Genomic DNA, 23,978 nt, shown 5'->3' on the forward strand with positions numbered 1-23,978 from the left:
ATCAAAGTCACTTCAGGAAAATGTACCTATTCACCAACCAGACAAACCTCTCTAGCCCAGCCTGCCTTTTAAGAACAGCATCACCAGAAAGCTGCAGGCTCACGCCCGCCCTGGGTTTTTCCCATCACCGAGGCAACGGGAGAGGAAGGGGCGGGGCTTCCGGGCCTTCCACCCCGCCCGCAGCGTGCGCTCCGGGATTGGTGCGGGGCGCCGGCTTGGCGGCTGCCGCTTGGGGTTAGAGTTGGGGTTGGAGCCGGAGCCAGAGCCGGATCCCGCGCGGACGGCCACGTCAACCTTATCTCTCCCGCCCAGCCCAAGCCGCTGCGCCCGCCCGCCCGCTTCCCGGTGGGGCCTCCGAGTCCCCGGTCCACGCCTTTCCCACAATGCCCCGCGCCAGGCCCCGCCCACTCCCCGTGGAGACGGGCGTCGGAGCCGGATCCGAGGGCAGCTGGCCGCGCGCCGTTGTCGCGCCGGTGCCGCCTGTTCGCCCCATCCGCAGCGAGCGTGGCGGCCTGCGCGGGGAGAGTGCGGGCCTCCTGGAGCGCGCACAGCTTGCACTCAGCCGGGCGGAGTCCGCCGCTGGCCACGGAGGATGGGGGAGTAGCTGCAGGAGGCGACCCTGCCACGACGAGGTGGGCACAGGCCGAGGCCGGGTCGGGCGTCCGCAGGAGCTGGCGCGACCCGGGCCCTCCGGGAGGGGAGGGGAGGGGAGGGGAGGACGGTCCGAGCGTCCTGTTGTGTTCTGGAGGGACCCCCCCCTACCACCCCATCTCCGTTTCTTCCACCCTATTACCTACTCCACACTTGCTCCGCCCAGCGGGTCCCGGCTTCTTGTAACAGTATCTTACTTTAACCTCATCAACTCTGCCTTTTTGCACCCCCGAGTCCAGCCTGAGACTGGGGACTCCACGAACGCACGTTTGACATTCTCTTTCCCCAAGGTCTTTCCATCTTTTTCTTCTCCCACATCCCGTTTCTGGAATGACGGCCACGAGAAAGTGTTCCCTTTGCACTCCCCTGCACTTGCCACCACCGGACCCTTCCTGGGCACCGACCTAGCCCAGCCCACCCACGCTGCTGCAGGTTACCACTGGGCAAGAAATACCACTGTAGCCTAAAAGGCGTTTGAGAATGTGCTCTCTCTCCTGTTTTTTTCTGGTCATTGTTTTCTAGACTGCTGGTTTGTTGATTCCCATCAGTACATTTTTTACAAAGGTTGCTTTTTTTGCTTTTTTTTTGTTTGGTGGCATGAAAAGGAGGGATTAGAAATGAGTCAGACCATTCACAGGTAAGCACAAATGTTTTGCGCACACACTTAGGACTGAATGAAGAAAAGGAGAGACAGAAGTTGCTAGGAAGATTGGCTTTTTCAAAGTAGTATGAGATATTTGAAACTAGTATATACGTTTAAATGTGATTGATGAAATTGAGGTTATTTTTATGCTACACCAATGAGATGTCTATAGAACTATTCCCTTTTCTGTTTCTTTTTCTATAGTTATACTAAATGCTAACTTTGCAATGAAATTACACTCGCAGTTATTTTATGTCAAATAGTCTCTACTGAGGTGTAAAGTAAGCACCTTCTGAGAAAACTCGAGGAAAATACAGCCCTTTTTAGTTGTCTATTTCAACACATTTTTGCAAGGGTTAGTTGAAAAATACAGCTCCTTTGGAAGGACACTATGGTTCTTTCAAGCTCCCTCAAAGGTTATTAACTGTCATTATAATCTGATAATGAAAACTGGGTAGCTTTAAAGCCGTGAAGAAGTAACCTGAAAGGAAGAGGTGTTTCAAAAAGGCAATGCTTAGCTGAGTAGAAAAAGGAAGGAAACAGCTTTTCTCCATCCTTGTGTTCTGGTGCTGATCAGAGCAAATCGTTGAGTTTCTTTTTAAAGTGTCCTAGCTAGCCACAACCACACTCATTACCCTTTGCCATTTATTTGCACTCTTGAGTGATCTAGCTACCTGGATATGGAAACCGTGTTGGGAACCCCCAAAGAATAATAGAGCATCAGCGCTCATTCACATTTACTGACTTTATTTTTTAATATTATTGCTGAGTTGTTGGTTTTTTGGGTTGTTTTGTTTTTAATTAAACTACCTGGTTTTTTCTCTTTAGATTAACATTTTGGGAGACACTTGTGATGCTTGATTCAATCTTGGAGTAATGTGGACAGAAGTTCTCAAACTTGCATATCACATCAGCTGGAACCTGCAGCGTGTCTTAATGTTCTCTTAAATTAGAACTTGTATAGGAAAAAGAATGGGAGTCTGGTTAAATAAAAATGACAATATCAGAGGCTTGAAAAGAGCGATTCTCTGTTTTGTAATAGTGTATATGGCTGTTGTGGTGGGTACAGAGCAAGATTTTTACAGTTTACTTGGAGTGTCCAAAACTGCAAGCAGTAGAGAAATAAGACAAGCTTTCAAAAAACTGGCATTGAAACTACATCCTGACAAAAACCCGGTAGGTAAAATTTGTTTTTAAGCATATCTGACAAATTTATTAAGTTTTGATAGGTACTAAAAAATAAATGTTCAAAATACTTACAAACAATCACATGTCAAAATCATAATTCATCTTCTGTAAGAAAAACAGAAGAAGCAAAAATTTTTTAGTTTAAGTGTGAAAGAATTCCAGAACCAAAAATGCAGCTCTACCTTAACTAATTTTCCATCATTTATTACAGATGTCATAGACTAGCCAAATTCAGTTAATTCCAAATATAAATATTTGATTACATATCCAATAATATGATATTTGAAAACTTAGTTTTAATTCTTTTGTAATTTAATTTTTCTTGACATTATTAAGACTGTTTTATTTTGATTGCATAAGCTGAGCTAGAGGTATTTCTCTAGAACTATCTTAGTTGGTAATCTTCCCCTGAGACCTACATTCTTTTACATTTAAAGTTTTTTTTTTTTTTTTTCAGATTTTATTTAAAATTTCAGAATGACTTTCCAAGTGAAAGTGATAGACCTTATAAAACTCAGTATTATTTATGTGAAAACATACTTCAAAAACCTCTCGAAACAATTGCAAGCATTTCCAATCCAGTTTTGAGTTGTTACTGATTTTAGTTCTTATTTAATTACCTAATCATTTGTATTACCTTTTTTTAAATTATGATTTTAATAATTGATTTTTTTTTTTTTTAGTAATTGTTTCAGGGATAACATAATAGTTACAAAGTTAAGAACTTGGTTTTTTTTTTTTCATTCACATTTCTTAGAATAACTTACATAGTTATTATATCTACAACTTTTTGAGGTATTCTCACTTGTTACACTTATTTTTAAGGTAGTAGTTCTTTAAAAATATTTCAACCCATAATATCTCATTTCATATTGTATTATTCCTTATTTTGGTATTCTCCCAGAACTCTCAGGATTAGATTGAATCTACATAGTTTCTGAAGAGATGTGATTATGTATCTGAAACAACTGTTATATCTAATATTTTTTAATAGAATAATCCAAATGCACATAGTGATTTTTTAAAAATAAATAGAGCATATGAAGTACTCAAAGATGAAGATCTGCGGAAAAAGTATGACAAATATGGTGAGAAGGGACTTGCAGATAATCAAGGAGGAGGCCAGTATGAAAGCTGGAATTATTATCGTTATGATTTTGGTAAGATATATAATATTCCTTATGAAACTCTTGTGGGGTGTTTTTTTTTTTTGAGCAAATTTAGAAAGTTAATTTTGTTTCACTTCTTAATGTTTCACCCTGACTTTTTAATATAACATGATAGCAGAATCTAAAGTCAGCTGATATGTAACTGTCTGCACAGTTAGGAAGGTGTTTTAGTGAAATCTTAAATACTTTTAAAATAGACTTGCTAGTTAATTAGGAAATACTTACCTTAGAAGTTAAATATTGAAGTCTTTCAACATTTTTAAAGCATTGTACTTTGAAAAAAAAGCTAAAGTTTCAATTCAGTAGCAGTAACCAGAAATTTCATCCTTTTCATAAGGAACCCTTATTAATGACAGTTTAAAGTACTGATAGGAGTAAGAAAGAAATGAGTCTAGAGTAGAGGGAGAAAAGAAATTAAATAAAGGGAGGGGAAAATAAACACAGGTATCAAGGCAAAAGGGAATGTAAGATAAGCAATATTTCTCTTAGTTGTTAATTAGACTCAAGTACAGGCTAAGAATTAAAATATGCTTTTATGTTAGGCTAAATAAAATAAATTTATATCTGGGGTATTTGTTTCTTAAGAATTTTCAAAATAGTAGTTCAAGTCTATTCACTACATCTTGATAGTCTCTGTCAGTTGTCAGCAATCTACATTGCACAGGCTACATGTGATTTGCCCCAATAAAGTTTTATTGGGATGCATTTATGCTTATTTACACATTGTCCATGACATTTTTTTTTTTTTTGACACTTCGGGGGTAAAATTGAGTAGCTCTGACAAAAACCATATATCCCACAAAGTTTAAAATACCAGCTAGGCCATACAGAAAAAATTTACTGACCCCTAGTCTGTATCTGTCAATAATAATATTTGGATGTTTTAATAGAATGAGACATTTTCTCACATGGTTTTAAGGTAGATAAAATTATATATTTACTAAATGAGTTTGTGTCTACCTGTGTAAAATTCAAATTATAAAACTTTGAGCAGTAGAAAACAGTTCAAAATAATACAACATAATCTGAAAAATGAGTGCGGTCTCTAGTTAGCAGTAATGTACATGTACCAGTTTCCTAGTTTTAAAGTGTTTGCTAAAACTACATAATATGTTATCATTAGGGAAAGTCTAGTGAAGAGTGCGTGGGAATCTACTATTTTTATAATTTTCTATAATTATTCAAAATATAAAGTTAATAATTATATAATTTTTGTGGAAATGAAATTAGAATTCTGGGAACACATACACATGACAGTTCATATGAGGAGACTATTATCTTTTGATCATTTTTTTTTCTTTTGATCATTCTTTAAATGTATTGTCAATGGTATTACTTACTCTTGGTTTTTCTCTTAGTTTGTAGTATATTTTTTAACTGTGAGGTTTAGTATTGCAATTGTTGATTAAAATGAAAGTAACATGTGGTAATTTAAATTTATGGTGATTTAACTTTGTATTTTATGTACTTTTAAAACTAGGTATTTATGATGATGATCCTGAAATCATAACATTGGATAGAAGAGAATTTGGTATGTGTGCATATGACTTTTAAAACTAGTCCAAGAGCATTCTCTTACAAAACCCTTGAGATTAATATATTTAGATTTAGAAATTTTTTAGATTTTTAACAAGGTAATATCGTTTATACTGTATTATTAAACAGTTCTTAACAAAGTATGTTCTTACAGAAATGTGTAAGTATGTATTCTAAATAAAAGGTGTAAAAATAATACATAGCAATGTTTCAGTTCAGGACAGGTTTGGATGCCAGGTAAACTTTATACCAACTTGCAAAAAATATTCTAGTTCCAGAGCTTTTGGATTCCAGTTTTAGATAAGTGTATGATTATTTCAGAAATAGATTGTTTGATTTGTGACTTATATAAAAAAGAATACAAAAGACACAGATCTCTCACTTTTCCATTGTATTTTAGAACATGTTAAATGCTGGATTAGCTAGCTTCTCATTCTTTCAAATTTTGTACAGATATAATACAATATATTTTTTTTTCTACTTCAAACCAATATATTTTACCCGAAATCAAATTTCTGTTTTACTTTGCTATATTACAATTTAATTTAGAAAACTAAAGTAGCATATTAGCTGATATATATAGTATATTTTTCATGTTACTGTAAGAGATATGTATCAGTGACTGATTTTTGTTCAGTTTCCTTTAAAGGGAGAATTACATTTTGTTCTTATTTTCTTCATGTTGGTGAGCGCAGACTAAGTAGCTATTCAATACATTACTTTGTTAAAAAGTCTTGTACATAAATATTTGGACAAGTAAAATAAATAGAAAACATAACTTCCCTATAAAGGAAGTGGAGAAAAATTTGAATCATTTGGGATACTAGCAGACAGAATACCCATTTCACAATCTGAAAGAATCCTAACTTTATTGCGTTTAGCTATATGAAATTATAGCTCTTCCTCTGTGGTTAATTACTATCTATTAGTAAGTGTTTTGTGGACCATTGAGGCAGAAAAGCTTGGAATTAGAGATAGAATTGGAGGAACAAAACAAAACCTACAAGCTAACTAATCCATGAGTTCACCCAGAATCAGAGACTTTTCCTGATGGCTATATTACACATGAGTTCAAACTTTTTCAGATGTGTCACCATTGGAGAAAAGTTTAAGAATTGCTAGTAGTTCGTAAAGAGCCCTAAATGGTAGTTTAGGGTTTAGCTTGATGGATAATTGCCATCATTCCAGCTGATCTTTAAAACTCCCCTCTGTATTACTAGCCTAAAACAAACTGATGATGAAATTTAATTGAAGAAGCTGAGGGAAGATAGGCAGCACAGATAAAACTATCATTTGGTCTTACTAAAATGCCACCTTAACCTACTTGGTTGTGGGTCTCTGTTACCAATTATTTCTGTTGGTTTAAGTCTTGTCTTTAGTATAACTAATTATATACGTAATTACAGTTATTTTAAAGTCATATATGTTCACTGCCTCCAGAGATGAATTCTGTTTTCTTCTGACAAGGGTCACTAACAATCTCAGATCAGATTTATCCAAACAGATGAAATGATTCAAAAGCTTGAACTTTAGACTTTGAGAGGACTGGTCACTTTCCAGTTCTTTATTTCTCTGGGTCCTTATATCTGCCCTTAACTCTAGTTATGTCTCTCTCAGCTCAATCTATTGAATGCTCTGCTCAGTTCTTGCGTATCAACTACCTCATCTATAATTGACAAACATTGCCCTTTGATTTCCATCTTCTCCCTTACCTTGACCCCTTAATTCTTCTCTGCATTGATAACATGATGCTTTCAACAGAATTCTATATTTTGTCCAGTTTTACATCTGTAATGAGAGAGTTAGTCCAAAGTACTTAGTTCTCTCTTATCAGGAGTGGAACTTTGGAATATTCAACTATAGTCTAAGAGACAAAATGTGAATAAACTTCACTTTGTAAGCTTTAAAACAATTTCTCATCCTTCCCATTCAACATGTTGCATAATCTCTTTTTAAATGTCACAGAAAAGTGACATTATAAAGAAGTTCTAAATTATAGGTCAGACTCATGCTTGTTGTTGTCAATAGTACCCACACAATATGAGCATCCTTTTGAAGACAAGTTTGAGAAGTTAAAGACAGATTCAAAGTAACTTTCCCCTTTTTCTTGCATTTTCTAGTTGAAGAAGTTAGCTACAGTTACATAGAAATAAACAGACATTAGTTGTGGTTGTGTATTTTAAAAGCTGAAAATTGCATCTTGAAATATATTCCTCAGAAGCATTCTGAGAAACTTTCAGAATGTTTGCAGAAACATTATGCAATAAGTAATTAGGATAATGATGTGGTTATTTACATAATAAAAGAAAAAAGCATAATTAGACAAGGCAGTACCGTTCATAATTCTTAAAAATTATTATGGACGACAGTGCATCATATGTAGGAACATTGCATTTACCTTTGATAACAATATTAAAAATATCTTTAACCTTATTCAACAATAGTGGAGCTGGGCACAAAGTTGAAGTGCTCTATGAAAACAGTAAAAAGATAGACATTTTTTCACTGTAAAGAAGATTTTGTGTGAAATAGGGGCATTTGTTTAAATCATATTTTTTAATTTTATGTAAATGCTGTTGTGTTTTCAGTCTATTTAAAATTTTTAATTGGTGTATAACACGATATGTTTCAGGGGATGTAGTTTCACACCTCTTAAAGATATATGACATCATACCCACCAGCAAGACAACCATAGTCCACCTTCATGCTCCATTAGGCTTACTCCCCATCACACACTCTTCCTCTGATAACCTCAATTCTGGGGTTTGTTTTGGTGTAATTGTGTCTGTTCCTTTGTTTTCTTTATATTCCACACATGAGTGAAATCATCCAGTATTTGTCTTTTTCCTTCTGATTTATTTTTTTTAACATAATCCCATCCAGTCCGAACTATGCTGCCCAAATGTGAAAATTTCATCTGATAGTTAAGGGGAGGGAGGGGTGTGTGTGTGTGTACCACGTCTTAATCCACTCATCTGTCATTGACACTTAATTTACCTCCTTAACTTGGCGATTGTAAATAGCGATACAATGAACATAGGCATGAATGTTTTTGCATTCTTCAGGTAGTTACCCAGGAGTGGAATTGCTGGGTCATATGTAGATCTATTAATATTTCGAGAAACCTACATACTCTTTTCCATAGGGGCTGGGCCAGTCTGCAATCCACCAACAGTTGTACATAATTTTTAACCCTTTGCACTCCGAACCATTCTGGACATTCGCTACCAATGTCCCCCAAGAGGGGACAGCAGAGTGCAAAGGGTTAGATTTATGAATAGTATCCAATTATGCTTTTTATTATATAAATAACCATTTCATTACTTATAGCTATTGAATTAATTCCATTTCTATTAAAATTTATACTAAATCTATTAAAAATTTACCTCAGTACCAGTTGGTAGTCTAAGTAAAGTTGGTTGTTATTTAGACCACTTAGGTAGAGTGATCTGTTTGCCAGACTTTTGAAACATTACCAAAGAACAGCTGATAATATCCTAAATTATATAGTTTGCCTGTAATATGCACATTTTCCCCCACAGATATGTCTTGTGATTGAAATATAAGTGAGCATTAAGTCTTATGTTTCTCGTTAACCCAAACCAGTAATACATATTTAGAATAGTGTGTGTGTTTTAGTGTCTTACTATGATTTATGAAGTTCTTATTTAAAAATTACTAACCATTGTTCTTGATATGGAATTATATGAAAACTTTTAACAAGTAAATTGTCTTCACTTTTTTGCCTTGGATATTAGTACACATCCTTACAGTGTTAGAACTTTTAAATGAATTTTGTTTACTTGCAAGTTTACCTTATAGATAGTAATGTATAATGTATTGTTGGCTAGAGATTATGTGGTGTGTAGATATATTGATTTAGCAAATAGGTATTCACTGCATTTTTAAAAACCTTGGTCTAATACTTTTCACGAACACAGCTTTTTAAGGTAAATGTCCTGTAAGCAAAGATTTATTTTAATCCCCAGTCCTTTCTATATCATGCAGTCTTCTATTTCATTCTTTCTGAATTTAAAGTAGCTGTCAGAATTTACATATTTAACCTATCCTACAGATGGTAGTAGAGCTTAAATTTCAGCCTCCTTTCACTACTTCTCTGTTTTTCTCACCCACACAAACACAGGAGGTTTATTTGTTGCTTTTTGCATCACATCTTTACATCTTCATGTTGTGTTTCTTATAGCTCAGGGCTGCTTCTTACTCAAGTACAGGTTTAGAGAGTTGTTCTTTGAAAAAGGCATTGTTAGGTTAACGGTTCTTTTGTTTTTTTCTGTTAAACATGTTTTCTTCATATATAGAAAATGATAAAGGCAATATGGTAGATAATATAACTTTCTGATCTCAAAATTTTAACTAAAATATACACTAATCTTTAGTAAATAATTTTCTTTCAATTTTTTGTCTTTTAGATGCTGCTGTTAATTCTGGAGAACTGTGGTTTGTGAACTTTTATTCCCCAGGATGTTCACACTGCCATGATTTAGCTCCTACGGTATATATTTTTTACATCCTACTTATTAAAGCATTATTATTCCTAATTGATGTGTTATTTGAAATTTTCTATTTTTTAATATGTTAGGATTTTTTCTCATAACATTGGTTCTGAAATAATTATCAAATACTTTCAGTATATATGGTTTTACTTATTTTAGAATGTAGCTTGAAGAATGTTTGAGGGGAGAAAAATTATAAAAGAAATACATATTTTTTTTTTTTTCATAGTGGAGAGACTTTGCTAAAGAAGTGGATGGATTACTTCGAATTGGAGCTGTTAACTGTGGCGATGACAGAATGCTTTGCCGAATGAAAGGAGTCAACAGTTATCCTAGCCTTTTCATTTTTAGGTCTGGAATGGTAAGAAGTTGTTAGCTTTTTTATTATAGCTTGTAAAACATTATAATTAGGGAAAACACAATATAGGAATTTTTGAAGTGTTCCAGGTCTTAGGTGCAATCTAACAAGGCTCTAGTCTTAATAAACATTTGAGATTATATTATGAATATTTTAGATATTACATGAGTGTGCTCCATTTCAGTATTAAACTTTTGCCAATTTCAGTTTCTCAGATAAATAACAACTAACATTTTTAATGTATTTTTTGGTTTACAAACATTTTATGGGTATTGACCTGTTGAATACACAGGAATAATATCCTTTTTCTTCCAAATTTTAGTACTAAAATTAAGACTTAAAAATATTAAAATATCTTCCACAGAATCAGCATCATTTAAGATTCTTAGCATATCATTTGAAAATATGCAGTGCTATTGCAAAATCTTAAGATTTTTTAACTAAAATATGCACAAATAATGTAGAGTCAAATGTACTTGCTGTTACTTTCATTGAATTTTGACAGTAAAAGATGTTTCTTTTTTTATTTAAAAAAATTAGGCTGCAATAAAATATCATGGTGACAGAACAAAAGAAAGTTTAGTGAGTTTCGCCATGCAGCATGTTAAAAGTACAGTGACAGAATTATGGACAGGTAATCTTATTTTCTTAATTTGCTTCATTTCTGTTCTCTTAAATTGGTGTTTTTTAGTGGTATTGTTAACATTTTGATCATAATTTTAAAATTTTAAAGTATTTCTTGCATATTTTTTACAAGGGAATTGTATCATTGGTTCAAATTTTTGCTAAATAGTGGGCATTTAACAAATGAATTATATTTATATGGAAGCAATTAAGATGTGGGAAATGGATATGAGATTGGAACAAATGAAAAGGCAACTTTAAAAGTGCAACTAATATTTAGTTGCTGTTAAAAGTACACTATATCAGTAAATTCATGCGTATTCAGATAATTTTAAGTTTAATAAGTCTTCTAATTTTCGTTTTTAATTCATCAATAATTTTAGGCAGTTTATTTAATTGCTCTTTACTATCCATGAAATGATCATATTCACATCTAAAAGAATATTCATGTCATTTTATCTGAATCATATGAAGCTGCAGTAATAAAAATGTCATACCTGTGTTGAAGGACCTCATTTTATCAAGGAAGATGATAGTAAACCACTAAAATCCAAGGTAGCAACTATCATAAATAAGCTTAGGAAACTAGAACTTAGGTGGGGAACAGAGGCAAGGCTAGAAAATACTTTTAGAATGAGATGAGACCCAATCTGTCATAAAAGTGAAGAGGGAGCTTTCAAAGATAACTGTATTTGGGAAACTGGCAGTAATGGGGTGCAGTAGTATGAGGGAGAAATACGGTTAGTTGAGTAGGTAGACAAAGCTCAGCTCACAAGGGGCCTTGTTTGGACCATTTGAATTTCTTTCTTAATGAAATTACGAATTTAGATTTATGTGATGAAGAAAATGGAGAGCCAGTGATGGAATCTGACATGCTTAATGGGATTTTTAGGAAATCCTGAATACTATTCAGTGAGTTGGAAGGGGATAAAAAAAGGAAAAACCATTTAGACAGCTATTTACATTATCAAGTAATAGGTGATCAGAAATCTGCTTTATTTTCTTTTAAGGAAATTTTGTTAACTCCATACAAACTGCTTTTGCTGCTGGTATTGGCTGGCTGATCACTTTTTGTTCCAAAGGAGGAGGTAATTTTATTTGTTTTGTTATAAGAACCATGACATTAAATTTTAAACCATGATATTTCATTTTTTTCCAGTTTTATTGAGATATAAATTAACATGAAATATTGTCTAACTTTAAGGTGTACAATGTATTGATTTGATGCTCTTAATATGTTGCAGGATGATTGCAACAAGAGCATTAGCTAAGGCCTTCATCCTGGCACATAACTACCATCTTTTTATTTTATTTATAGCAAGGACATTTAACATCTACTCTCTTAGCAACTTCAAGTATACAATATAGCATTATTAGTATATTCACCAAACTGTACATTAACTACCAGAACTTGTTAATGTTATAAACAAAGTTTATACTTCTTGATGAAGCAATAGTCTTAGAGGTATGCTACCATAATTGAGTATTTTTAGCACTGCAAATAGTTTATATCCAAGATTAAAATGTTTAATGAATATTTGTTTTATTTTTATAAAAGATTTTAAAATTAATTTCCTAAGATATCATTTATAGTTTTGTGGTTGGTTGATACAAGTTTTTCATTTTACTGAACTTATAATACTTGTACCTTCAGTTAATGATGGATATACTACAAAAATAATTAGTTATTGGCAATACAGCACTACCCAAACAACATTTTTTTGGAATTACAGATTTTTCTTCATGTTCATGTACACATACCAAAAAAATGTGTATTCATTTGCCTCATAAAAGTAAATATTTGAAGATGACAACTTCCATTTCTAGGAACCTTTCCTTCAGTAAATTAAGTTGAAATCCAGCACCTTCTGTACCAGAGTACACACTGTAAATCCTATTCACACATTGAAAGTGATTAAAAATTTGCATCAGTATTAACAAATTATCCCAATTCATCAATACATTTTGTTTAATCCCAAATAGACCTATTTCTCATACTTCTCCTCTTGAATGTATTGCCTTATAGCAGAATTCATTCTTAATCTTAGTTTATTATCAAGAGGGTTTGTTCATTTTGGTGTGCTGCATAGATTTCTGTCCATTCTACATATGGGGGGGGGACTTTAAAACTATGGCATTCTTTTACCTCAGGTAGGTTACTTTTACCTTAATAAGCTTTTTTTTTTTAAGATTTATTTTATTTTATTTTTATTTATTTATTTATTTATACAAGCACTGGGTACAGTCAGAAGCGTGGGAGGGTGAGAGAATCCACCAGAGCCAGAGCGGGGAGCAGAGCAGGCAGAAGGACTGAAGCACACTGCTGAGGGGAGCAGCGGGCGGCAGGAGAGGTCTGCACGCCATGTGGGACCCTCCTCCGGTGACTGGGGAGCAGCCGGGGGTCGAACTGGCGCTGCAGAGGCTGTGGGCAGCTTCACAACCCAGCGCTCAACTGCTGCACCACTGGGGAGGCCCACCTTAATAAGCTTTTGATACTCTATCTCCCTTCCTTCTAAATCTGTCTTGTGTTCGAGCATTTATATTTATAGAATTTTCATAAAAATGGTGAAGAAGCTATTTTTAAATTGTATTTTAAGAACCCTTGACATACTCTTATCAAATAGATGTATTACATTTTATTTCCCCATATCATAGCTCTTTGATAAGGGGAATTTTTGATAGGAGAGATTTGAGAATAAGATCTCAAAAGAGATGCTTGAGAGAATGTGATTTCTTTTCTCTTTAACTAAAAATTCTAGGAAGCAAAAGTAAGAAATGAAATGAAAAATTGATAAAAGAGATATTGTGTGTATGCATGTGTGTGCATGTATGTGTGCACGTGTGTAGAATAAGACTTTCACCTCATTATCTACCTAATAAATAAGTCTCAATATTTACCAGTAGATCTCAAGTATTTGCTTTAGAATCAACATGGTTGTGGGCCTCCCATGGTGGTGCAGCAGTTGAGCGCTGGGCTGTGAGGCTGCCCGCAGCCTCAGCAGTGCCGGTTCATTCTCCAGCCACCGGCGAGGGTCCCACAAAAAAAAAAGCATAACACAGTTGTTTGGGGGAAAGGCAAAAGCAAATTTAGACTTGTAAAGCTGAAATTACTTCTTAAGTTTTTCCCCCCTAGATTGTTTGACTTCACAGACACGTCTCAGGCTTAGTGGCATGTTGGTAAGTATCAATTATTTTATAAAACTAAATCACCATGCTAAGCAACACTTTTAAAAATTGAATCTAGATACTTTCTTTGATAGTTTAAGTACTTAACTCACTTTTTTTTCCTGATATTCTAATTTTTTTCAAAATTCTTTAGCAATTTTGATGAATGGTACTTTTATTGTTCACTTTTTAATATTCTATAATTTAATTGTGAAATCTTTAACCAGATTTCATGTATTTGTGTATATATGTCTTGTATGTCTTACTGTCATTTTCAAACTTTAATCTTTGTTTATATCTCATTGTATTATGATTGAGGAATTGTTTATGTGTTTTAATACTTTAACACTATTAAAGCTGCCTCTGTGGCCTAGAATTATCAGTTATGAAATTGTGAAAGTTCTGTGTGTGCTTGAAAGTAGTAGATTTTCTGTGTATTTTAGGTATAATTTTTATTATGTTAGATCGAATTTATCAATCATGTTATTCAAATCTGCATCATTTATTTTTTTGAATGCTCTTAAAAATTTAAGTTTACAATAGAAAAGTTGTTTTTCTTTTTGATTTTTTAATAGTTGATAAAAAGCAAAGTAATTTCACATGATTTGCATTTATTATATAGTTTTAAATGTACTGATCGCAGGAATTTTTTTTTACTTTTAAGAGTACAGATCTTTTTTTTTCACATAATTTTTTATTTTTAAATATATTTTAGTTGAGAAAAGTTGTTTTGCTGAGTAAAACTAAATACGTTTTACTTTTTCTTCCACTTACAATACAACCATTTTTTATTTCCATCATAGGATGGTCTTGTTAATGTAGGCTGGATGGACTGTGCCACCCAGGACAACCTTTGTACAAGTTTGGATATTACAACAAGTACTACTGCCTATTTTCCTCCTGGAGCTACTTTAAATAACAAAGAGAAAAGCAGTATTCTGGTATGAATTGCTTTAATTTCTTTATGTATAAAGGTGCAGGCACACAGTCAAACATAATGTATCTCTTTGTTAAAAAGGAGCAAGTAAACAAATCAGTTTATACATCAGATTATAGAACATTTATTTAGAATCAATATTCTGAATTCTGTTTAATCTTACTTCAGTTTATTCAATCTGCTATAAGGATTATTTATAAACTTTTATACTTTAAACACTGAAGATATAAATTGCATTCTGAGGTTAGATGTATTTTCTCTGGTTTTCATTTATTTTGTTTGGATTATGAGCTTTACCTCCCTGATGAATAAGGAGAATGAGGTTTAAGCTAGTTGTCAAGGAGCTGAGGTAAATGATTGGAATAGATCCCTAGGGAACCCCAAAAGAAAATAAAACTTAAAACTATGTGCTGATTTTCCAATTTTAGCTGTGGCCTTGACCTCTGCCTCCATTCCAGACATGTGTATACTACTGCCTGTTCAACAGTTCCCTGGGACATTAATTCATGTTTTGAACTTACATATTTATAATTATACTGACATTCCCACACACACTTTTTGCCATCTCAGTTAAAAACTTCATCCTTTATCATTAGGACAAATACATTGGAGTCATTCTTTTTCCTCTACACTATACCCAATTCATCAAGAAAATCTATAACTGTTTTTAAAAGCTTTCCATAATCTGTGAGAGTGTTCATCACTTCATAACATGTGTTATAATTATTTACACTTTCATTATTTTTCTCCCACATTAAATTTTGTTTGGATTTTTCACTGACATATCCTAAACACACTCTAGCACATTAGTACTCTACCAAGTGTTTTTATGTGCCAAATAATAGATGTCTGTATTTTTCTATAGTAATCGTTAATCCCTGAAGAGTTAACCACTGACTACTTGTGACATAACTAATCATTCTTCTCTTGATATTTGTTACTACTTTTTAGGATCCTAGAGTATTGTAATGAACACACTCGTTTGTTCATCTTTATCTGTTTAGAATGAGATAGCAGCTTTAACTCAATTTGTATTACTAGATTGCCCTGCAGAAAACTTGTGTACCTGCCATCAGTTCATGAGGATTACCCTCATCAACACTTAATCTAAACTTTGCCTTCAGTGCTGCAGTCTCATAGTGAGATATTTGGTTTTTTTTAAATATAAAATTGCCATTTGGATGTGATCTTGGACAGGAAACATGAGTGATAATAGAAATGTAATAACTGGGGTTGATGAATTGAACAATCTTTTCACTCCTAAGAAGCATTCAAGTTTTAAAAAATGTACACCAGTTAAATATGTTTGGAAGGTTAAATTCAAAGGCTAAACAGAATTTTTTATAGATACAACTAATACGTTGTACTCCTAAAAAATGAATTTTTTAATGAGTTTCTAGTGGATCAAGTACTTACATATTTATATAAATTGCTATAGGAGTATTTTTAGTAAAATTTTCATATGTATATGCTAAAGTGAATGAGATGATACATAAAAGATTTGTTTTGGTACTTTAAACAGTTTGGTAATGAAGTCATTTCATATAGATCTTTAAGAATATTAATTCTGGGGCCTCCCTGGTGGCCTAGTGGTTAAATTTCAGTGCTATCACAGCTAAGGCCTGAATTCGATCTCCTTCCAGGGAGTTAACCCACATAAGACACAGCAAACCACTCTTGTCTCGCCCGCTGCTTGCTCCCCTTAGCAGTATATTTCAGTAGATCTGCCTATCCTCCTCCCCCTGTGTCTCTGGTGAATATTCTCACCTCTGGCCTATACCCCAGTTCTTCTATGCCAAAACTAATAATTATAATAATAATAATAAAATGATGATTTAAAAAAAAGAGACTATTAATGCTACAGTTTTTTTTGATTAAAAAATACAGAAAACTCAATATTAAGGAAAAATATTGGGGGAACCTCCCTGGTGGTGCTGGGGTTAATGCCTTAGCACTATCAAGCTATCACTGGCCACTGCAGCGTGAGTTCAATCCCTGGCCAGGGAGTTAACCCATATGGCGCAGCAGACCTCTCCTTTCTTGCCTCCTTCTGCTCCCCTCAGCAGTGGATCTACCTATTCTGCTCCCCACTCTGTCTCTGAGGAATCCTCTCACACCCCTACACCTCTGCCCTAGACCCCAATTCTTTTACACATAAATAAATCTTTAAAAAAAAATTTGGAAAAACTGAACTTTCTTTTATGTTATCCATTGTTTCTGTCCATATAAGCATTCCATTTTGAGCACAATAAGCTATAAATACTGTGCTATTTTCTGTATATTTTTAGTGGAATCATGGGTCTTTCAAGTGATGTTTGAATTGTCAAACATAGATGGCTCATAATTAAAGGTGTATATTAAATCTGTTTGATTCAAGCCCCATACATATTTTCTTGATGTTATCATTGTTCTTCACTCTTTATAGTAACACTTGCTTCACTGAGAATTAGACCATCAAGGAGAAATCTTTGAGAAAAATATGCTGAGGATAAATTATGGACAGAAATAATGGAGATTTGTTAGAAGGGAGGTGTGCCTTTTTCACTTGTGTTTTCATGGACTTAGGTTGAAAATATAAAGTTCTTTATCATTGTATCTGCAAAATTCCTTGGGTGTGGTTTGGTGTGGGGATGTTTTTTTAAAAACCTCTGTAGTAGAAAACAGATCTGTTCCAATATTTCAGTTATAAGTTTTTAATTTCTACTAATTACTGGTTGTGATAAAGTTTCTAGGGTCATGACATACTCTAATTTTTTAATACTAAAGAATTTATAAAGCATTGGCATTCTTTAAAACATGGTTAACATTAAAATTAAACTGAACATAATGGTCGTTTTTCCTAATGATTCAAAACTTACGAGGATTATCACAGAATATACAGCATAGTTAATGAAAATTTCAGGTAATCAGACACCTAAATAATGGCATTGACTTTATATCATTTTTAAGACATAGTCCAATTTTTAATAGGTTACCCAAAATGATATGCTTTATTGTTTAAAAGATTTGGAATAAATAACTTGAAAAATGCTTAATTTTGTGCTTTTTTTCCTTCTAAGTTCTTTTATGGAATTTAGAAAAAAGTCAAATAGATATTAACTTAAAAGATTACAATATTAATTATTCTCTTATTCTAGTTTCTCAATTCATTGGATGCTAAAGAAATATATTTGGAAATAATGCATAATCTTCCAGATTTTGAACTGCTTTCGGCAAACACTCTAGAGGTAACATGTTTATAAAGAAATAGCAATAAATGTTGACAACATTCTAGGTTTAAGCATATTAAAATTAGTGTTTTTATTTATCACTCAAGAGAAAGTACCAGTTTCATAAGAACTGTATCAGTCTGCTTAGATTAAATCTAGTTATTAGAGTTGTTGGTGTTGAAATTTCAGGGCAGATCTCTAGTTTTGGAAAACTAGCCTGTCCTGTAGGTCAGTTTCAGGAGAAAAAGGCAAGATTTTAACCACAAGCCAACTTTGGGTCAAATTTGGGACTTTATGTTCTTGCTTTTAAAAATACCGTTTATTACTTTTTTCTATTTTTTGATCCCGGAGGCTTCTACGTCTCTATTTTTACTCAACTTTGTGTTAAACCTGGGAAAGCTGACTTACCCATAGCCCAACTATTTTTTTTTAAAAAGCAATAATTTTTTTATAAAAAATTTTAAAAAACAGGGCCTCCCCGGTGGCACAGCGGTTGAGCGCTGGGTTGTGAAGCTGCCTGCAGCCTCTGCAGCGCCGGTTTGATCCCCGGCTGCTCCCTGGCCACCAGAGGAGGGTCCTCCCGCATGGCGCCTGCTGCTCCCCTCAGCAGTGAACTTCTGCCTGCTCTGCTCCCCGCTCTGGCTCTGGTGAATTCTCTCACCCTCCTGCGCTTCTGACTGTACCCAGTGCTTGTATAAATAAATAAATAAATCTTTTTTTTAAAAAAATTTTTTTAAAAACAACTATGTTATTGAAAACCTTTTTTTTTTCCCCCTTGGATCAGTCCTCTAAGACTTTGTAATTTATACTCTTTAATTTATAAAAAATCTTCCTGTAATGTAGAATAGATTTACATAGCATTATATCAAATAAGCATCAAAATGGGTTTTATCTAACATTTTGAAGTAATAAATAGGGTCACTAAAAGCAACTAAGTCAAAGAAATAATGAATAGAATCTTTAGAATTTGCCCTCGCTGACTTTTCTCTTTCATTATCACTTTTTTGAATGACTTTTAAGGATCGTTTGGCTCATCATCGGTGGCTCCTATTTTTTCATTTTGGAAAAAATGAAAATTCAAATAATCCTGAATTGAAGAAGCTAAAAACTCTACTTAAAAATGAACATATTCAAGTAAGGAAATTGTAATCTGTCTGCCTTCTACTATTTTATTTTCTTAATGTATATTTCAAAAATAGCTTTACTTGAAGCTAGGTTAAGAATTACTTTCGTTCTATTTATTTGAAACCTTATTGAAAACTTCTATGTTTTTGCTTTGCCTGGATTTTTGTTTTTTACTGAAGGAGGTTTGCATTGTTTTAGTTGTGCATTTATAAATCAGCATCTTTATATACTACATAATTTGCCACTAAAAGTCCAATTGTGTCTCTCACCATACAGTTGACCCATTTTACCTAATTAACTCACCCCCTTTCCACTTCTCCTCTAATAACCACTAATTTGGTTTTATAGTCTAATAAAAATCTGTTTTATTCATTTGTTTTTATACCATATAAGTGAAATCACATAGTATTTGCCATTTTCTAATTTATGTCATTAAGCATAATATCCTCTGAGATCTTGCATTGTTGTTGCAATGCAACATTTTGTCTTTTTTCCTTTAATAATTGAGTAGTGTTCCATTTTGTATATATACCACATCTTTTTCCAGTAATCTGTGAATGGGCATATAGATTGTTTCCAAATCTTGGCTACTGTACATAGTGCCATAGTGAGCATGAAGGGTATACATATTTCTCTGAATTGTGGTGCTTTGGTTTGTTTGGGTTTTTTTTTTTTTTGTAATTCTTTGGGTAAGTACAAGGATCATACTGAATTTCTATTTTTAATTTTTGAGAACTCTCCCTATGACTTCCATAATGGTTACACCAGTTTACATTCCCACAACTATATATGAGAATCCTTTTCTCGCCACATCCTCTCCAACACTAATTTCATGTCTTTGAATAATAGTCATTCTCATAGGTATGAGGTAAATATCTCATTGTTGTTTCGATTTGCATTCCCTGATAAGAAATGAAAATCTTTTCCTGTTAGCCATCTGTGTGTCATCTTTGGAAAAGTATGTGTGCAGATCCTCTGCCCTTTTAATCAGGTTGTTTTTATTGAGTTTTATGAATTTATCTATTTGGGATATTAACCTTTTATTGGATGTGATTTGCAAGTATCTTCTTACATTCAGTAATATTTCTTTTGATTTTGATAATTATTCCTATCAATGTATAGAAGCTTTTCAGTTTAATGTAGTTTTTTGCTTTTGTTCTCTTGCTGTTTGAGTCAAATCCCCACTTTCCTAAGACCAATAGATTTCTTTCTCTATTATATTCTCTTGTTCTTTTGACTCCTTTCTAATAAATAAGTTGTCCATATATGTGTATGTCTATATGTGTGCTGTTTAATCAAAATGGATTCACTGCATTCCCTACCACAGCTCCACCCCAGAGATGAGGAACAACTCAATTACATTTTATTCTACAAGAAAAAGTAAAGTTTATTGTTGAAAATCTCACTAAAATTTTCTACCCTGTGTCTTTGGAGTCAGAGGAAATGTGACTTAAATCCCTATTTATAATATTTGAGCTCTTTAAATTTATTCAACCGCTTTATAATGTCAGCTTTCTCGTAAATAGGTCTGTGTTGTCAGAATAGATAATTTTATGTGAAATTACCTAGCATAGAGTTCAATACATGGCAGAATCCAATATACATTATTTAATCTATTAAAAAAATGGACTCACTGTAATCTTTGTAAAATTTTCCACTTAACAATATTGTAAATTTTCACTTGCCAGTATACACACACACATCATTACCACTGAAGTCTTAAGTAGTATTTTGCTATACGTTTACACAATAATCGTTACATAAATCCTCTTACTAATGACTTGTTTTTCTCATTTTTTAAATCAAAAATACTCCTAAAAATGCAGTAAGAGGAATTTTTATGATGCGAAGTTATATTCTTTTAAAGGTTTTTTTGGTCTTCATTACCAGAGTCCTCCAGAAAGTTTATCAATTTATATTCTCACTGACAACATGTAAGTGACCATTTCTCCATATCTGTGCCAACCATGGTATTTTTTATAGATTCATTACCATTTTGATATGCCAAAAGTAATGTTAAAAACATATCATTGTGCTTTCTCGTGGAGTTGAAGATGGTCTTCAAGATTACTAACAAATCATAATCCTCTATTTTCTATGTATGTCTCTGGCCCATTTTCTTTCTCCTGGTGTAGGATGTTCTTTTTTTTTCACTTTAAGGTTTATTTTTTATTTATACAATAGCTAGGGTACAGGCCAGAGGCACGGGAGGGTGAGAGGAGTCGCCAGAGACAGAGTGGGGAGCAAAACAGGCAGACAGACCGAAAGCACTGCTGAGGGGAGCAGCATGCGCAACAGGAGAGGTCTGCCACACCATGTGGGTATCTCCGGGAATTGAACCCGTGCTGCAGAGGCCGGGAACAGCTTCACGGCACTGTGCTCAACCCGCTGCGCTACCGGGGAGGCCCTGTTCTTTTTTTTCTTATTGAATCTTCTGTGTTAAATACTACAAGTTTTTTTTCTTGATTTACCTTTTTCTTGTTGGTCTTCTTTATGCTGTTTTATCCCCCCACACTATGAGATTGCTGGCCTTTTCTGTGGTTTGTCTTTGAAAATTCTCTCAGGCCTCCCTGGTGGCACAGCAGGTTGAGCACAGCGCTGTGAAGCTATCCTCAGCCTGTGCAGCACAGGTTCCATCTCCAACCGGCCAGGGAGATTCCCACATGGCCTCTCTTGCCTCACCTGCTGCTCCCCTCAGCAGTGTTCTCAGTCTGCCTGTTCTGTTCCCCACTCTGTCTCTGGTGAATTCTCTCACCCTCCCGCGCCTCTGGCCTGTACCCCAGTTTCTTGTATAAATAAATAAATCTTTTTTAAAAAAAGTTAAAAATTCACTCTCTCCCCAAGATTATATAAATATCCACATTTTTAGAGGGGTAGATTTCTTAGCTCCCTATTTTTTAAGAAATTTCTCTCAGTTTTAAGTAAATTGAATTCCAATGTTAGATGTGAATTTCTTTTCATGACCTATTAACTTTCTTTTAGAAACTGTATTGTTAGAGAAGTGTATTTTTAACTTATCTTTACGGATATTTAAAAGTTGAATGGATACATTGTGTTTTCTTCAAGTTGAACCTTGTTTTTCTACTTTAGATTGGCAAATTTGACTGTTCCTCTGCACTGGACATCTGTAGTAATCTCTACATTTTTCAGCCATGTCTAGCAGTATTTAAAGGTCAAGGAACCAAAGAATATGAAATTCATCATGGTAAGGAGGGGGGAAATGATGGAAACTATCTACATAGTAATGTTTTCATTGTACTTTTTACCATGTTTTAAGATCCTCAGTATATCTGTTCTCATTTAGTAGCATATTTGTTTCTTATAGGGAAATAGCTTTTTAATTATATTGTTATTTTATCCTTACTCTTCTTAAAACTAACAGTTCTCTCCTGCTATTCAATAATTTGAACAGTATTTCAGTAAGAATTCTGATAGCATAGTGACAAATTTAAGGGTATTATTTATTAGCAAAAGTAAGCAGCTCCTACAGTTGCCATTCCAGTGAGACAAATATGCCATCTCAGTGATTATGGATGATATCCGGGCATTCTTTGGTATTTTCCTTCCTTAGATTACCAGATTTCTGCATTAACTACTTTGTTACCTATCTTGAATTTATAATTACACTTCTGTATTTCAACTCTGTGTATTTAGCCCTACATTCATGTAATAAAGTTCCAAGGGTTTGGGGTACATCATAGGTGCTATCCTAAAAGAAGTCAAATATAGCAAAAGAAACAACCTGCTAATTATGAAATACTTAGTGAGTCACAGATATTGATGAAATGCCTGTTACAATACTGTTTTAAGTGTTAGAATACAAAGTTGTAAGACATGGACTCTGTCTCAAGAAATTTATAATATCTAGTGGGGGAAAAAGGAGCTTTACAAGAAAATGTGAAAAGCATTGTAATAATCATTATGCATAAACTACGAATTACAGAAACATCTGCATAGTGTATATAAGGAGGTGGTATTTGAATAGAGTTGACATTTGAATGCTCAGTTTCCCAAAGCAAGTATTAGAAAAAAATAGTAGGCTCTCTAGGCTAGAAGAACTGCGTGAGCTGACTTGGCAAGAGAACTTATGTAACAGGAGTTACTTTTTACGTAGTACTTTCTATTAAAGTCAGACATTTTTCTAAAGCCTTTGCATACTTCTACATTTAAATTTTTATTTATACAACTCAACCAGGGAGAAAATGAGATTTTAAAAAGTAACATGTCCCACAATAAACTAGTAACTGCTGGTCAAAGAGGATTATGTACCCAAATATATCTGACTCTAAAGCCCAGACTTATAGCCAGATTAAACTACACCACTTTCTGAAAGTATCAAGATGACCACATTTTTAAAATAATGGAGGTCTGTTTTTTAATTCAAACTTCACTTTCCATATTCCCCTATTCTCTGTGCTTCTTGATTGATTCAGTTCCGTCTGTCTACTGTAATGTCATATACAATTGCCACCTCCTAATCTTTCCTTTTGGAAAGGCTAGCAGTTGAACAAAGCATGTGATGACTGTGTTTGCAAAGTGGGCTCTTTTGCCCATATTTTGATTGGGATATTTCTTTTCATTTTGTTGAGTTGTATGAGCTCTTTGTAGGCCTTTGATATCAGCTCCTTGTAGGCCTTTGATATCAGCTCCTTGTCAGACGTATGGTGTGGAAATACTTTCTTCCATTGAGCAGAGTGTTTCTTCATTTTAGCTATGTCTTTCACTGTGCAGAGCAGTTTGGTTTGATCCAGTCCCAATTGTTTATATTCTCTTTTGTTTTCCCCATAGGATCACTTTTAAAATTATGGTCAGTAGAGGGATTTGTAAAGAATTGCAGCAGCAGCAGCAGCTAAAGAATA

The 23,978-nt window shown here is 34.0% G+C and overlaps 1 protein-coding gene and 1 long non-coding RNA gene across 2 annotated transcripts in view; one reads left to right on the plus strand and one right to left on the minus strand.

Annotated features, from left to right (window-relative positions):
• Window positions 1–458: 458 nt before the first annotated feature.
• Window positions 459–23,978, plus strand: part of DNAJC10 (DnaJ heat shock protein family (Hsp40) member C10) — a 37,935-nt gene continuing 14,415 nt past the window's right edge. Inside the window, exons 1-13 of the mRNA XM_037523667.2 lie at window positions 459–632; window positions 2,123–2,470; window positions 3,477–3,642; window positions 5,132–5,182; window positions 9,618–9,700; window positions 9,931–10,062; window positions 10,600–10,693; window positions 11,694–11,771; window positions 13,817–13,860; window positions 14,652–14,789; window positions 17,923–18,012; window positions 19,015–19,128; window positions 22,210–22,324. Of these exons, the coding sequence (XP_037379564.1) occupies window positions 2,267–2,470; window positions 3,477–3,642; window positions 5,132–5,182; window positions 9,618–9,700; window positions 9,931–10,062; window positions 10,600–10,693; window positions 11,694–11,771; window positions 13,817–13,860; window positions 14,652–14,789; window positions 17,923–18,012; window positions 19,015–19,128; window positions 22,210–22,324 (1,309 nt within the window). The 5' untranslated portion in view covers window positions 459–632; window positions 2,123–2,266. The remainder of the gene's footprint in view (window positions 633–2,122; window positions 2,471–3,476; window positions 3,643–5,131; window positions 5,183–9,617; window positions 9,701–9,930; window positions 10,063–10,599; window positions 10,694–11,693; window positions 11,772–13,816; window positions 13,861–14,651; window positions 14,790–17,922; window positions 18,013–19,014; window positions 19,129–22,209; window positions 22,325–23,978) is intronic.
• Window positions 22,064–23,978, minus strand: part of LOC129146643 (uncharacterized) — a 34,172-nt gene continuing 32,257 nt past the window's right edge. Inside the window, exon 3 of the long non-coding RNA XR_008553607.1 lies at window positions 22,064–23,968. This is a non-coding gene — a long non-coding RNA (uncharacterized LOC129146643). The remainder of the gene's footprint in view (window positions 23,969–23,978) is intronic.

This window comes from Talpa occidentalis, unplaced genomic scaffold, assembly GCF_014898055.3.
Source record: "Talpa occidentalis isolate TD23 unplaced genomic scaffold, MPIMG_talOcc4v2.1 talOcc4.3, whole genome shotgun sequence".
Taxonomy (NCBI): domain Eukaryota; kingdom Metazoa; phylum Chordata; class Mammalia; order Eulipotyphla; family Talpidae; genus Talpa; species Talpa occidentalis.